Here is a 15,331-nt window from a genome sequence, read left to right as displayed (position 1 = left end):
TGTTTTATACATGGCAACTGCTCGGCCCAGGACCGCAAGAAACTTCAGAGAGTCGGGAACACCGCCCAGTCCATCACACAAACCTGCCTCCCATCCATTGACTCCATCTACACCTCCCGCTGCCTGGGGAAAGCGGGCAGCATAATCAAAGATCCCTCCCACCCGTCTTCCTCACTCTTCCAACTTCTTCCATCGGGCAGGAGATACAGAAGTCTGAGAACACGCACGAACAGACTCAAAAACAGTTTCTTCCCCACTGTCACCAGACTCCTAAATGACCCTCTTATGGACTGACCTCATTAACACTACACCCTGTCTGCTTCATCCCATGCCAGTGCTTATGTAGTTACATTGTGTATGTTGTATTGCCCTATTATGTATTTTCTTTTCTTCCCTTTTCTTCCCATGTACTTAATGATCTGCTGAGCTGCTCGCAGAAAAATACTTTTCACTGTACCTCGGTACACGTGACAATAAACAAATCCAATCCAATCCAATCCAATCATAACCTCCCTGCACTTATATTCGATGTCTTGGCTAATAAAGGCAGGTATCCAATATGCGTTCATAACCACCTGATCTACCTGTCCTGCTGCCTTCTGAGGTCTTTGCACTTGCACCCCATGATCCCTCTGATCCTGTGAACATCCCGGCATCCTACTGCTCAGTGTATATTCGTCTCTCTTGTTAGTCCACCCACATCAATTCACAGTGAGATGACTAATTGAGTTCAAACATCTGGGGAAAATATGCAATAAAAAAAACTGCCTTTACTTCCAAAGATCAAAAAGCCTGCTGCTGAAACGTCCTTTAAATGGGGCCATAACATTTTGAGAGTAGGAAATACACAAGGCTGAGACGCCGACGTCCTCATTAAGGACAGGAAGGCACAAGGCAAATCCGTAGTCATTTCCGTGCGCGTGAGCAGCACGGTGGCGCAGTGGTTAACACGCGCCGAGGTCCTGGGTTCGATCCCGGCTCTGGGTCACTGTCCGTGTGGAGTTTGAACATTCTCCCCCGTGTCTGCGTGGATCTCAGACCCACAACCCAAAGATGTGCAGGCTCGGTGTATTGGCCACGCTGAATTGCCCCTTAATCGGAAAAACTAGGATTGGATACGCTAAACTTATTAAAAAAAACATTTCCGAGGACATAGACATTAGACTCTCAATTTCCTGTTGTCAAAAGCGAATGGTGGGGTCTAAAATTGGGAAGCAAACTGGCACACAAAAGCAGGAAGGACACAAAGTCTCTTTGGCCACACAAACGTGACACATGGCAACGGCCTTGCTGGGAACAAGCCTTAAACGTACCTCGTCTGGACTCGAAGAAGCCCAGAGAGAGTTTGTTACTGCAACGGGACCAGGGTTCGGAGTAATCGATCCGAGTCAACATGTTCGACATGATTTGATTGGCACTTGGCAGCTCCCCCACTTGCGCACAAATGTCAGAACTATCGTGCGGCATTCCCAAGAGATGTCCTTCAATCAAATCAGAAGAGGCAACATTAGACACAGAGTAACATTCCTCTACACTGTCCCCATCAAACACTCCCAGGACAGGTACAGCACGGGGTTAGATACAGAGTAAAGCTCCCTCTACACTGTCCCCATCAAACACTCCCAGGACAGGTGCAGCACAGGGTTAGATACAGAGTAAAGCTCCCTCTACACTGTCCCCATCAAACACTCCCAGGACAGGTACAGCACGGGGTTAGATACAGAGTAAAGCTCGCTCTACACTGTCCCCATCAAAAACTCCCAGGACAGGTACAGCACGGGGTTAGATACAGTGTAAAGCTCCATCGACACTGTTCCCATCAAACACTCCCAGGAAAGGTACAGCACGGGGTTGGTACAGAGTAAAGCTCCCTCTACACTGTCCCCATCAAACACTCCCAGGACAGGTACAGCATGGGGTTAGATACAGAGTAAAGCTCCCTCTACACTGTCCCCATCAAACACTCCCAGGACAGGTACAGCACGGGGTTAGATACAGAGTAAAGCTCCCTCTACACTGTCCCCATCAAACACTCCCAGGACAGGTACAGCACGGGGTTAGATACAGAGTAAAGCTCCCTCTACACTGTCCCCATCAAACACTCCCAGGACAGGTACAGCACGGGGTTAGATACAGAGTAAAGCTCATTTGCTGTAGTAGTTTACCGATTTCGTGAGCTACTGTGAAGGCACTCTGAAGTCCAATGTCCTGGATTACTGCACAGTTCTTATCCGGCTCGCAGACTGTTCCAATGTGGGCAAGGCCGAGGGACTCACAGTAATATTCTTGACACAGGTTCTGTAAAGTGGTACAAAATGGGGAAACCTTAATGCCTTACATCTCAGAGAGGAACTGAGAGACACCAGTAAGTGTACAGGTATCTCCCTGAGAGAGAGACCGAGAGACACCAGTCAGTGTACAGATATCTCCCTGAGAGAGCGACTGAGAGACACCAGTCAGTGTACAGATATCTCCCTGAGAGAGCGACTGAGAGACACCAGTCAGTGTACAGATATCTCCCTGAGAGAGAGAGACTGAGAGACACCAGTCAGTGTACAGATATCTCCCTGAGAGAGAGGGACTGAGAGACACCAGTCAGTGTACAGATATCTCCCTGAGAGAGAGGGGCTGAGAGACACCAGTCAGAGTACAGATATCTCCCTGAGAGAGAGAGACTGAGAGACACCAGTCAGTGTGCAGATATCTCCCTGAGAGAGAGTCTGAGAGACCCCAGTCAGTGTACAGATATCTCCCTGAGAGAGAGAGACTGAGAGACACCAGTCAGTGTACAGATATCTCCCTGAGAGAGAGGGACTGAGAGACACCAGTCAGTGTACAGATATCTCCCTGAGAGAGAGTCTGAGAGACACCAGTCAGTGTACAGATATCTCCCTGAGAGAGGGACTGAGAGACACCAGTCAGTGTACAGATAACTCACTGAGAGAGAGGGACTGAGAGACACCAGTCAGTGTACAGATACCTCCCTGAGAGAGAGGCTGAGAGACACCAGTCAGTGTACAGATATCTCCCTGAGAGAGGTACTGAGAGACACCAGTCAGTGTACAGATATCTCCCTGAGAGAGAGGGACTGAGAGACACCAGTCAGTGTACAGATATCTCCCTGAGACAGAGGGTCTGAGAGACACCAGTCAGTGTACTGATATCTCCCTGTGAGAGAGACTGAGAGACACCAGTCAGTGTACAGATATCTCCCTGAGAGAGAGGGACTGAGATACACCAGTCAGTGTACAGATATCTCCCTGAGAGAGAGACTGAGAGACACCAGTCAGTGTACAGATATCTCCCTGAGAGAGAGACTGAGAGACACCAGTCAGTGTACAGATATCTCCCTGAGAGAGAGGGTCTGAGAGACACCAGTCAGTGTACAGATATCTCCCTGAGAGAGAGAGAGATTGGGAGACACTAGTCAGTGTACAGATATCTCCCAGAGAGAGAGGGACTGAGAGACACCAGTCAGTGTACAGATATCTCCCTGAGAGAGAGAGATTGAGAGACACCAGTCAGTGTACAGATATCTCCCTGAGAGAGAGAGACAGAGAGAAACCAGTCACTGTTCAGATATCTCCCTGAGAGAGAGACTGAGAGACACCAGTCAGTGCACAGATATCTCCCTGAGAGAGAGACTGAGAGACACCAGTCAGTGTACAGATATCTCCCTGAGAGAGAGGGTCTGAGAGACACCAGTCAGTGTACAGATATCTCCCTGAGAGAGAGAGAGATTGGGAGACACTAGTCAGTGTACAGATATCTCCCAGAGAGAGAGGGACTGAGAGACACCAGTCAGTGTACAGATATCTCCCTGAGAGAGAGAGATTGAGAGACACCAGTCAGTGTACAGATATCTCCCTGAGAGAGAGAGACTGACAGACACCAGTCAGTGTACAGATATCTCCCTGAGAGAGAGGGACTGAGAGACACCAGTCAGTGTACAGATATCTCGCTGAGAGAGAGGGACTGAGAGACACCAGTCAGTGTACAGATATCTCCCTGAGAGAGAGACTGAGAGACACCAGTCAGTGCACAGATATCTCCCTGAGAGAGAGACTGAGAGACACCAGTCAGTGTACAGATATCTCTCTGAGAGAGAGACTGAGAGACACCAGTCAGTGTACAGATATCTCCCTGAGAGAGGGGGACTGAGAGACACCAGTCAGTGTGCAGATATCTCCCTGAGAGAGGGGGACTGAGAGACACCAGTCAGTGTACAGATATCTCCCTGAGAGAGATGGTCTGAGAGACACCAGTCAGTGTACTGATATCTCCCTGTGAGAGAGACTGAGAGACACCAGTCAGTGTACAGATATCTCCCTGAGCGAGAGGGGCTGAGACACCAGTCAGTGTACAGATATCTCCCTGAGAGAGGGACTGAGTGACACCAGTCAGTGTACAGATATCTCCCTGAGAGAGTGACTGAGAGACACCAGTCAGTGTCCAGATATCTCCCTGTGAGAGAGACTGAGAGACACCAGTCAGTGTACAGATATCTCCCTGAGCGAGAGGGGCTGAGACACCAGTCAGTGTACAGATATCTACCTGAGAGAGGGACAGAGTGACACCAGTAAGTGTACAGATATCTGCCTGAGAGAGACTGAGAGACACCAGTCAGTGTTCAGATATCTCCCTGAGAGAGAGACTGAGAGACACCAGTCAGTGTACAGATATCTCCCTGAGAGAGGGACTGAGAGACACCAGTCAGTGTACAGATATCTCCCTGAGAGAGAGACTGAGAGACACCAGTCAGTGTACAGATATCTCCCTCAGAGAGGGACTGAGAGACACCAGTCAGTGTACAGATATCTCCCTGAGAGAGAGACTGAGAGACACCAGTCAGTGTACAGATATCTCTCTGAGAGAGAGACTGAGAGACACCAGTCAGTGTATAGATATCTCCCTGAGAGAGAGACTGAGAGACACCAGTCAGTGTACAGATATCTCCCTGAGAGAGGGACTGAGAGACACCAGTCAGTGTACAGAGATCTCCCTGAGAGAGGGGGACTGAGAGACACCAGTCAGTGTACAGATATCTCCCTGAGAGAGATGGTCTGAGAGACACCAGTCAGTGTACTGATATCTGCCTGTGAGAGAGACTGAGAGACACCAGTCAGTGTACAGATATCTCCCTGAGCGAGAGGGGCTGAGACACCAGTCAGTATACAGATATCTCCCTGAGAGAGGGACTGAGTGACACCAGTCAGTGTACAGATATCTCCCTGAGAGAGAGACTGAGAGACACCAGTCAGTGTACAGATATCTCCCTGAGAGAGAGACTGAGAGACACCAGTCAGTGTACAGATATCTCCCTGAGAGAGAGGGACTGAGAGACACCAGTCAGTGTACAGATATCTCCCTGAGAGAGAGGGACTGAGAGACACCAGTCAGTGCACAGATATCTCCCTGAGAGAGAGGGACTGAGAGACACCAGTCAGTGTACAGATATCTCCCTGAGAGAGAGGGACTGATAGACAACAGTCAGTGTCCAGGTATCTCCCTGAGAGTGAGGGACTGAGAGGCACCAGTCAGTGTACAGATATCTCTCTGAGAGAGAGAGACTGAGAGACACCAGTCAGTGCACAGATATTTCCCTGAGAGAGAGACTGAGACACCAGTCAGTGTACAGATATCTCCCTGAGAGAGAGGGACTGAGAGACACCAGTCAGTGTACAGATATCTCCCTGAGAGAGAGGGACTGAGAGACACCAGTCAGTGTCCAGATATCTCCCTGAGAGAGAGGGGCTGAGAGACACCAGTCAGTGTACAGATATCTCCCTGAGAGAGAGGGACTGAGAGACACCAGTCAGTGTCCAGATATCTCCCTGAGAGAGAGGGGCTGAGAGACACCAGTCAGTGTACAGATATCTCCCTGAGAGAGAGGGACTGAGAGACACCAGTCAGTGTACAGATATCTCCCTGAGAGAGAGACTGAGAGACACCAGTCAGTGTACAGATATCTCCCTGAAAGAGAGAGACTGAGAGACACCAGTCAGTGTACAGATATCTCCCGGAGAGAGAGGGACTGAGAGACACCAGTCAGTGTACAGATATCTCCCTGAGAGAGAGACTGAGAGACACCAGTCAGTGTACAGATATCTCCCTGAGAGAGAGGGACTGAGAGACACCAGTCAGTGTACAGATAAGTCCCTGAGAGAGGGACTGAGAGACACCAGTCACTGTTCAGATATCTCTCTGAGAGAGAGACTGAGAGACACCAGTCAGTGTACAGATATCTCCCTGAGAGAGAGGGGCTGAGAGACACCAGTCAGTGTACAGATATCTCTCTGAGAGAGAGGGACTGAGAGACACCAGTCAGTGTACAGATATCTCCCTGAGAGCGAGGGACTGAGAGACACCAGTCAGTGTACAGATATCTCCCTGAGAGAGAGGGGCTGAGAGACACCAGTCAGTGTATAGATATCTCCCTGAGAGATAGGGACTGAGAGACACCAGTCAGTGTACAGATATCTCTCTGAGAGAGAGGGACTGAGAGACACCAGTCAGTGTACAGATATCTCCCTGAGAGAGAGGGGCTGAGAGACACCAGTCAGTGTACAGATATCTCCCTGAGAGCGAGGGACTGAGAGACACCAGTCAGTGTACAGATATCTCCCTGAGAGAGAGAGACTGAGAGACACCAGTCAGTGTACAGATATCTCCCAGCGAGAGGGGGACTGAGAGACACCAGTCAGTGTACAGATACCTCCCTGAGAGAGAGGCTGAGAGACACCAGTCAGTGTACAGATATCTCCCTGAGAGAGGTACTGAGAGACACCAGTCAGTGTACAGATATCTCGCTGAGAGAGAGGGACTGAGAGACACCAGTCAGTGTACAGATATCTCCCTGAGACAGAGGGTCTGAGAGACACCAGTCAGTGTACTGATATCTCCCTGTGAGAGAGACTGAGAGACACCAGTCAGTGTACAGATATCTCCCTGAGAGAGAGGGACTGAGATACACCAGTCAGTGTACAGATATCTCCCTGAGAGAGAGAGAGATTGGGAGACACTAGTCAGTGTACAGATATCTCCCAGAGAGAGAGGGACTGAGAGACACCAGTCAGTGTACAGATATCTCCCTGAGAGAGAGAGATTGAGAGACACCAGTCAGTGTACAGCTATCTCCCTGAGAGAGAGGGACTGACAGACACCAGTCAGTGTACAGATATCTCCCTGAGAGAGAGGGACTGAGAGACACCAGTCAGTGTACAGATATCTCCCTGAGAGAGAGGGACTGAGAGACACCAGTCACTGTTCAGATATCTCACTGAGAGAGAGACTGAGAGACACCAGTCAGCGCACAGATATCTCCCTGAGAGAGAGACTGAGAGACACCAGTCAGTGTACAGATATCTCTCTGAGAGAGAGACTGAGAGACACCAGTCAGTGTACAGATATCTCTCGGAGAGAGAGACTGAGAGACACCAGTCAGTGTACAGATATCTCCCTGAGAGAGGGGGACTGAGAGACACCAGTCAGTGTACAGATATCTCCCTGAGAGAGATGGTCTGAGAGACACCAGTCAGTGTACTGATATCTCCCTGTGAGAGAGACTGAGAGACACCAGTCAGTGTACAGATATCTCCCTGAGCGAGAGGGGCTGAGACACCAGTCAGTGTACAGATATCTCCCTGAGAGAGGGACTGAGTGACACCAGTCAGTGTACAGATATCTCCCTGAGAGAGAGACTGAGAGACACCAGTCAGTGTCCAGATATCTCCCTGTGAGAGAGACTGAGAGACACCAGTCAGTGTACAGATATCTACCTGAGCGAGAGGGGCTGAGACACCAGTCAGTGTACAGATATCTCCCTGAGAGAGGGACAGAGTGACACCAGTAAGTGTACAGATATCTGCCTGAGAGAGACTGAGAGACACCAGTCAGTGTTCAGATATCTCCCTGAGAGAGAGACTGAGAGACACCAGTCAGTGTACAGATATCTCCCTGAGAGAGGGACTGAGAGACACCAGTCAGTGTACAGATATCTCCCTGAAAGAGAGACTGAGAGACACCAGTCAGTGTACAGATATCTCCCTCAGAGAGGGACTGAGAGACACCAGTCAGTGTACAGATATCTCCCTGAGAGAGAGACTGAGAGACACCAGTCAGTGTACAGATATCTCTCTGAGAGAGAGACTGAGAGACACCAGTCAGTGTACAGATATCTCTCTGAGAGAGAGACTGAGAGACACCAGTCAGTGTACAGATATCTCCCTGAGAGAGAGGGACTGAGAGACACCAGTCAGTGTACAGATAAGTCCCTGAGAGAGGGACTGAGAGACACCAGTCACTGTTCAGATATCTCTCTGAGAGAGAGACTGAGAGACACCAGTCAGTGTGCAGATATCTCCCTGAGAGAGAGAGACTGAGAGACACCAGTCAGTGTACAGATATCTCCCTGAGAGAGAGGGACTGAGAGACACCAGTCAGTGTACAGATATCTCCCTGAGAGCGAGGGACTGAGAGACACCAGTCAGTGTACAGATATCTCCCTGAGAGAGAGGGGCTGAGAGACACCAGTCAGTGTATAGATATCTCCCTGAGAGATAGGGACTGAGAGACACCAGTCAGTGTACAGATATCTCTCTGAGAGAGAGGGACTGAGAGACACCAGTCAGTGTACAGATATCTCCCTGAGAGAGTGAGACTGAGAGACACCAGTCAGTGTACAGATATCTCCCTGAGAGAGAGGGACTGGGAGACACCGGTCAGTGTACAGATATCTCCCTGAGACAGAGGGTCTGAGAGACACCAGTCAGTGTACAGATATCTCCCTGAGAGAGAGAGAGATTGGGAGACACTAGTCAGTGTACAGATATCTCCCAGAGAGAGAGGGACTGAGAGACACCAGTCAGTGTACAGATATCTCCCTGAGAGAGAGAGATTGAGAGACACCATTCAGTGTACAGATATCTCCCTGAGAGAGAGAGACAGAGAGAAACCAGTCACTGTTCAGATATCTCCCTGAGAGAGAGACTGAGAGACACCAGTCAGTGCACAGATATCTCCCTGAGAGAGAGACTGAGAGACACCAGTCAGTGTACAGATATCTCTCTGAGAGAGAGACTGAGAGACACCAGTCAGTGTACAGATATCTCTCGGAGAGAGAGACTGAGAGACACCAGTCAGTGTACAGATATCTCCCTGAGAGAGGGGGACTGAGAGACACCAGTCAGTGTACAGATATCTCCCTGAGAGAGATGGTCTGAGAGACACCAGTCAGTGTACTGATATCTCCCTGTGAGAGAGACTGAGAGACACCAGTCAGTGTACAGATATCTCCCTGAGCGAGAGGGGCTGAGACACCAGTCAGTGTACAGATATCTCCCTGAGAGAGGGACTGAGTGACACCAGTCAGTGTACAGATATCTCCCTGAGAGAGAGACTGAGAGACACCAGTCAGTGTCCAGATATCTCCCTGTGAGAGAGACTGAGAGACACCAGTCAGTGTACAGATATCTCCCTGAGCGAGAGGGGCTGAGACACCAGTCAGTGTACAGATATCTCCCTGAGAGAGGGACAGAGTGACACCAGTAAGTGTACAGATATCTGCCTGAGAGAGACTGAGAGACACCAGTCAGTGTTCAGATATCTCCCTGAGAGAGAGACTGAGAGACACCAGTCAGTGTACAGATATCTCCCTGAGAGAGGGACTGAGAGACACCAGTCAGTGTACAGATATCTCCCTGAGAGAGAGACTGAGAGACACCAGTCAGTGTACAGATATCTCCCTCAGAGAGGGACTGAGAGACACCAGTCAGTGTACAGATATCTCCCTGAGAGAGAGACTGAGAGACACCAGTCAGTGTACAGATATCTCTCTGAGAGAGAGACTGAGAGACACCAGTCAGTGTACAGATATCTCCCTGAGAGAGAGACTGAGAGACACCAGTCAGTGTACAGATATCTCCCTGAGAGAAGGACTGAGAGACACCAGTCAGTGTACAGAGATCTCCCTGAGAGAGGGGGACTGAGAGACACCAGTCAGTGTACAGATATCTCCCTGAGAGAGATGGTCTGAGAGACACCAGTCAGTGTACTGATATCTCCCTGTGAGAGAGACTGAGAGACACCAGTCAGTGTACAGATATCTCCCTGAGCGAGAGGGGCTGAGACACCAGTCAGTGTACAAATATCTCCCTGAGAGAGGGACTGAGTGACACCAGTCAGTGTACAGATATCTCCCTGAGAGAGAGAGACTGAGAGACACCAGTCAGTGTACAGATATCTGCCTGAGAGAGAGACTGAGAGACACCAGTCAGTGTACAGATACCTCCCTGAGAGAGAGGGACTGAGAGACACCAGTCAGTGTACAGATATCTCCCTGAGAGAGAGGGACTGAGAGACACCAGTCAGTGCACAGATATCTCCCTGAGAGAGAGGGACTGAGAGACACCAGTCAGTGTACAGATATCTCCCTGAGAGAGAGGGACTGATAGACAACAGTCAGTGTCCAGGTATCTCCCTGAGAGTGAGGGACTGAGAGGCACCAGTCAGTGTACAGATATCTCTCTGAGAGAGAGAGACTGAGAGACACCAGTCAGTGCACATATATTTCCCTGAGAGAGAGAGACTGAGACACCAGTCAGTGTACAGATATCTCCCTGAGAGAGAGGGACTGAGAGACACCAGTCAGTGTACAGATATCTCCCTGAGAGAGAGGGACTGAGAGACACCAGTCAGTGTCCAGATATCTCCCTGAGAGAGAGGGGCTGAGAGACACCAGTCAGTGTACAGATATCTCCCTGAGAGAGAGGGACTGAGAGACACCAGTCAGTGTCCAGATATCTCCCTGAGAGAGAGGGGCTGAGAGACACCAGTCAGTGTACAGATATTTCCCTGAGAGAGAGGGACTGAGAGACACCAGTCAGTGTACAGATATCTCCCTGAGAGAGAGACTGAGAGACACCAGTCAGTGTACAGATATCTCCCTGAGAGAGAGAGACTGAGAGACACCAGTCAGTGTACAGATATCTCCCGGAGAGAGAGGGACTGAGAGACACCAGTCAGTGTACAGATATCTCCCTGAGAGAGAGACTGAGAGACACCAGTCAGTGTACAGATATCTCCCTGAGAGAGAGGGACTGAGAGACACCAGTCAGTGTACAGATAAGTCCCTGAGAGAGGGACTGAGAGACACCAGTCACTGTTCAGATATCTCTCTGAGATAGAGACTGAGAGACACCAGTCAGTGTACAGATATCTCCCTGAGAGAGAGGGGCTGAGAGACACCAGTCAGTGTACAGATATCTCTCTGAGAGAGAGGGACTGAGAGACACCAGTCAGTGTACAGATATCTCCCTGAGAGCGAGGGACTGAGAGACACCAGTCAGTGTACAGATATCTCCCTGAGAGAGAGGGGCTGAGAGACACCAGTCAGTGTATAGATATCTCCCTGAGAGATAGGGACTGAGAGACACCAGTCAGTGTACAGATATCTCTCTGAGAGAGAGGGACTGAGAGACACCAGTCAGTGTACAGATATCTCCCTGAGAGAGAGGGTCTGAGAGACACCAGTCAGTGTACAGATATCTCCCTGAGAGCGAGGGACTGAGAGACACCAGTCAGTGTACAGATATCTCCCTGAGAGAGAGGGACTGAGAGACACCAGTCAGTATACAGATATCTCCCTGAGAGAGAGGGACCGAGAGACACCAGTCAGTGTACAGATATCTCCCTGAGAGAGGGACTGAGAGACACCAGTCAGTGTACAGATATCTCCCTGAGAGAGAGAGACACCAGTCGGTGTACATATATCTCCCTGAGAGAGGGACTGAGAGACACCAGTCAGAGTACAGATATCTCCCTGAGAGAGAGGGACTGAGAGACACCAGTCAGTGTACAGATATCCCTCTGAGAGCGAGAGACTGAGAGACACCAGTCAGTGTACAGATATCTCACTGAGAGAGAGACTGAGAGACACCAGTCAGTGCACAGATATCTCCCTGAGAGAGAGGGGCTGAGAGACACCAGTCAGTGTACGATATCTCCCTGAGAGAGAGGGACTGAGAGACACCAATCAGTGTACAGATATCTCCCTGAGAGAGAGGGACTGAGAGACACCAGTCAGTGTACAGATATCTCCCTGAGAGAGGGACTGAGAGACACCAGTCAGTGTACAGATATCTCTCTGAGAAAGAGAGACTGAGAGACACCAGTCAGTGTACAGATATCTCCCTGAGAGAGGGACTGAGAGACACCAGTCAGTGCACAGATATCTCCCTGAGAGAGAGGGACTGAGAGACACCAGTCAGTGTACAGATATCTCCCTGAGAGAGGGACTGAGAGACAGCAGTCAGTGTACAGATATCTCCGTGAGAGAGAGAGACTGAGAGACACCAGTCAGTGTACAGAAATCTCCCTGAGGGAGAGACTGAGAGACACCAGTCAGTGTACAGATATCTCCCTGAGAGAGAGAGAGACTGAGAGACACTAGTCAGTGTACAGATGTCTCCCTGAGAGAGAGGGGCTGAGAGACACCAGTCAGTGTCCAGGTATCTCCCTGAGAGAGGGAGGGACTGAGAGACACCAGTCAGTGTACAGATATCTCCCTGAGAGAGAGGGACTGAGAGACATCAGTCAGTGCACAGATAACTCCCTGAGAGAGGGAGGGACTGAGAGACACCAGTCACTGTACAGATATCTCCCTGAGAGAGAGGGACTGAGAGGCACCAGTCAGTGTACAGATATCTCTCTGAGAGAGAGAGACTGAGAGACACCAGTCAGTGCACAGATATTTCCCTGAGAGAGAGACTGAGAGACACCAGTCAGTGTACAGATATCCCCCTGAGAGAGTGACTGAGAGACACCAGTCAGTGTACAGATATCTCCCTGAGAGAGAGGGACTGAGAGACCCCAGTCAGTGCACAGATATCTCCCTGAGAGAGAGGGACTGAGAGGCACCAGGCAGTGTACAGATATCTCCCTGAGAGAGAGACTGAGAGACACCAGTCAGTGTACAGAAATCTCCCTGAGAGAGAGGGACTGAGAGACACCAGACAGTGTACAGATATCTCTCTGAGAGAGAGGGACTGAGAGACACCAGTCAGTGTACAGAAATCTCCCTGAGAGAGAGGGACTGAGAGACACCAGTCAGTGGACAGATATCTCTCTGAGAGAGAGGGACTGAGAGACACCAGTCAGTGTACAGATATCTCCCTGAGAGAGAGGGACTGAGAGACACCAGTCAGTGTACAGATATCTCCCTGAGAGAGAGGGACTGATAGACACCAGTCAGTGTACAGATATCTCCCTGAGAGAGGGACTGAGAGTCACCAGTCAGTGTACAGATATCTCCCTGAGAGAGAGAGACACCAGTCAGTGTACAGATATCTCCCTGAGAGAGAGAGACTGAGAGACACCAGTCAGTGTACAGATATCTCACTGAGAGAGAGAGACTGAGAGACACCAGTCAGTGTACAGATATCTCCCTGAGAGAGAGAGACTGAGAGACACCAGTCAGTGCACAGATATCTCCCTGAGAGAGAGAGACTGAGAGACACCAGTCAGTGTACAGAAATCTCCCTGAGAGAGGGACTGAGAGACACCAGTCAGTGCACAGATATCTCCCTGAGAGAGAGGGACTGAGAGACACAAGTCAGTGTACAGATATCTCCCTGACAGAGGGACTGAGAGACACCAGTCAGTGTACAGATATCTCCCTGAGAGAGAGAGACTGAGAGACACCAGTCAGTGTACAGATATCTCCCTGAGAGAGAGAGACTGAGAGACACCAGTGTACAGATATCTCCCTGAGAGAGAGGGACTGAGAGACACCAGTCAGTGTACAGATATCTCCCTGAGAGAGAGGGACTGAGATACATCAGTCAGTGTACAGATATCACCCTGAGAGAGAGACTGAGAGACACCAGTCAGTGTACAGATATCTCCCTGAGAGAGAGAGACTGAGAGACACCAGTCAGTGTACAGATATCTCCCTGAGAGAGAGGGACTGAGAGACACCAGTCAGTGTACAGGTATCTCCGTGAGAGAGAGACTGAGAGACACCAGTCAGTGTACAGATATCTCCCTGAGTGAGAGGGACTGAGAGACACAAGTCAGTGTAAAGATATCTCCCTGAGAGAGAGGGACTGAGAGACACCAGTCAGTGTACAGTTATCTCCCTGAGAGAGGGACTGAGAGACACCAGTCAGTGTACAGATATCTCCCTGAGAGAGAGAGACACCAGTCAGTGTACAGATATCTCCCTGAGAGAGAGGGACTGAGAGACACCAGTCAGTGTACAGATATCTCCCTGAGAGAGGGACTGAGAGACACCAGTCAGTGTACAGATATCTCCCTGAGAGAGAGAGACTGAGAGACACCAGTCAGTGTACAGATATCTCCCTGAGAGAGGGACTGAGAGACACCAGTCAGTGCACAGATATCTCCCTGAGAGAGAGGGACTGAGAGACACCAGTCAGTGTACAGATATCTCCCTGAGAGAGAGAGACTGAGAGACACCAGTCAGTGTACAGATATCTCCCTGAGAGAGAGAGACTGAGAGACACCAGTCAGTGTACAGATATCTCCATGAGAGAGGGACTGAGAGACACCAGTCAGTGCACAGATATCTCCCTATGAGAGAGAGGGACTGAGAGACACCAGTCAGTGCACAGATATCTCCCTGACAGAGGGACTGAGAGACACCAGTCAGTGTACAGATATCTCCCTGAGAGAGAGAGACTGAGAGACACCAGTCAGTGTACAGATATCTCCCTGAGAGAGAGACTGAGAGACACCAGTCAGTGTACAGATATCTCCCAGATGGAGACTGAGAGACACCAGTCAATGTACAGATATCTCTCTCTGAGAGAGAGACTGAGAGACACCAGTCAGTGTACAGATATCTCCCTGAGAGTGAGAGAGACACCAGTCAGTGTACAGATATCTCCCTGAGAGAGAGACTGAGAGGCACCAGCCAGTGTACAGATACCTCCCTGAGAGAGAGAGACTGAGAGACTTCAGTCAGTGTACAGATATCTCCCTGAGAGAGAGGGACTGAGAGACACCAGTCAGTGTACAGGTATCTCCGTGAGAGAGAGACTGAGAGACACCAGTCAGTGTACAGATATCTCCCTGAGAGAGAGGGACTGAGAGACACAAGTCAGTGTAAAGATATCTCCCTGAGAGAGAGCGACTGAGAGATACCAGTCAGTGTACAGATATCTCCCTGAGAGAGAGTGACTGAGAGACACCAGTCTGTGTACAGATATCTCCCTGAGAGAGAGAATGAGAGACACCAGTCAGTGTACAGATATCCCCCTGAGAGAGAGACTGAGAGACACCAGTCAGTGTACAGATATCCCCCTGAGAGAGA

The 15,331-nt window shown here is 50.0% G+C and overlaps 1 protein-coding gene across 1 annotated transcript in view; it reads right to left on the bottom strand.

The window, feature by feature from the left end:
- The window catches only part of LOC140410303 (A disintegrin and metalloproteinase with thrombospondin motifs 4-like), a 406,325-nt gene that overhangs the window by 378,127 nt on the left and 12,867 nt on the right, over window positions 1-15,331 (bottom strand). Inside the window, exons 2-3 of the mRNA XM_072498283.1 lie at window positions 2,166-2,298; window positions 1,314-1,481 (exon numbers count right to left, since the gene is read on the bottom strand). Of these exons, the coding sequence (XP_072354384.1) occupies window positions 1,314-1,481; window positions 2,166-2,298 (301 nt within the window). The remainder of the gene's footprint in view (window positions 1-1,313; window positions 1,482-2,165; window positions 2,299-15,331) is intronic.

This window comes from Scyliorhinus torazame, chromosome 4 (genome assembly GCF_047496885.1).
Source record: "Scyliorhinus torazame isolate Kashiwa2021f chromosome 4, sScyTor2.1, whole genome shotgun sequence".
NCBI lineage: Eukaryota > Metazoa > Chordata > Chondrichthyes > Carcharhiniformes > Scyliorhinidae > Scyliorhinus > Scyliorhinus torazame.
This window is presented reverse-complemented; position numbering and strand designations above follow the sequence as displayed.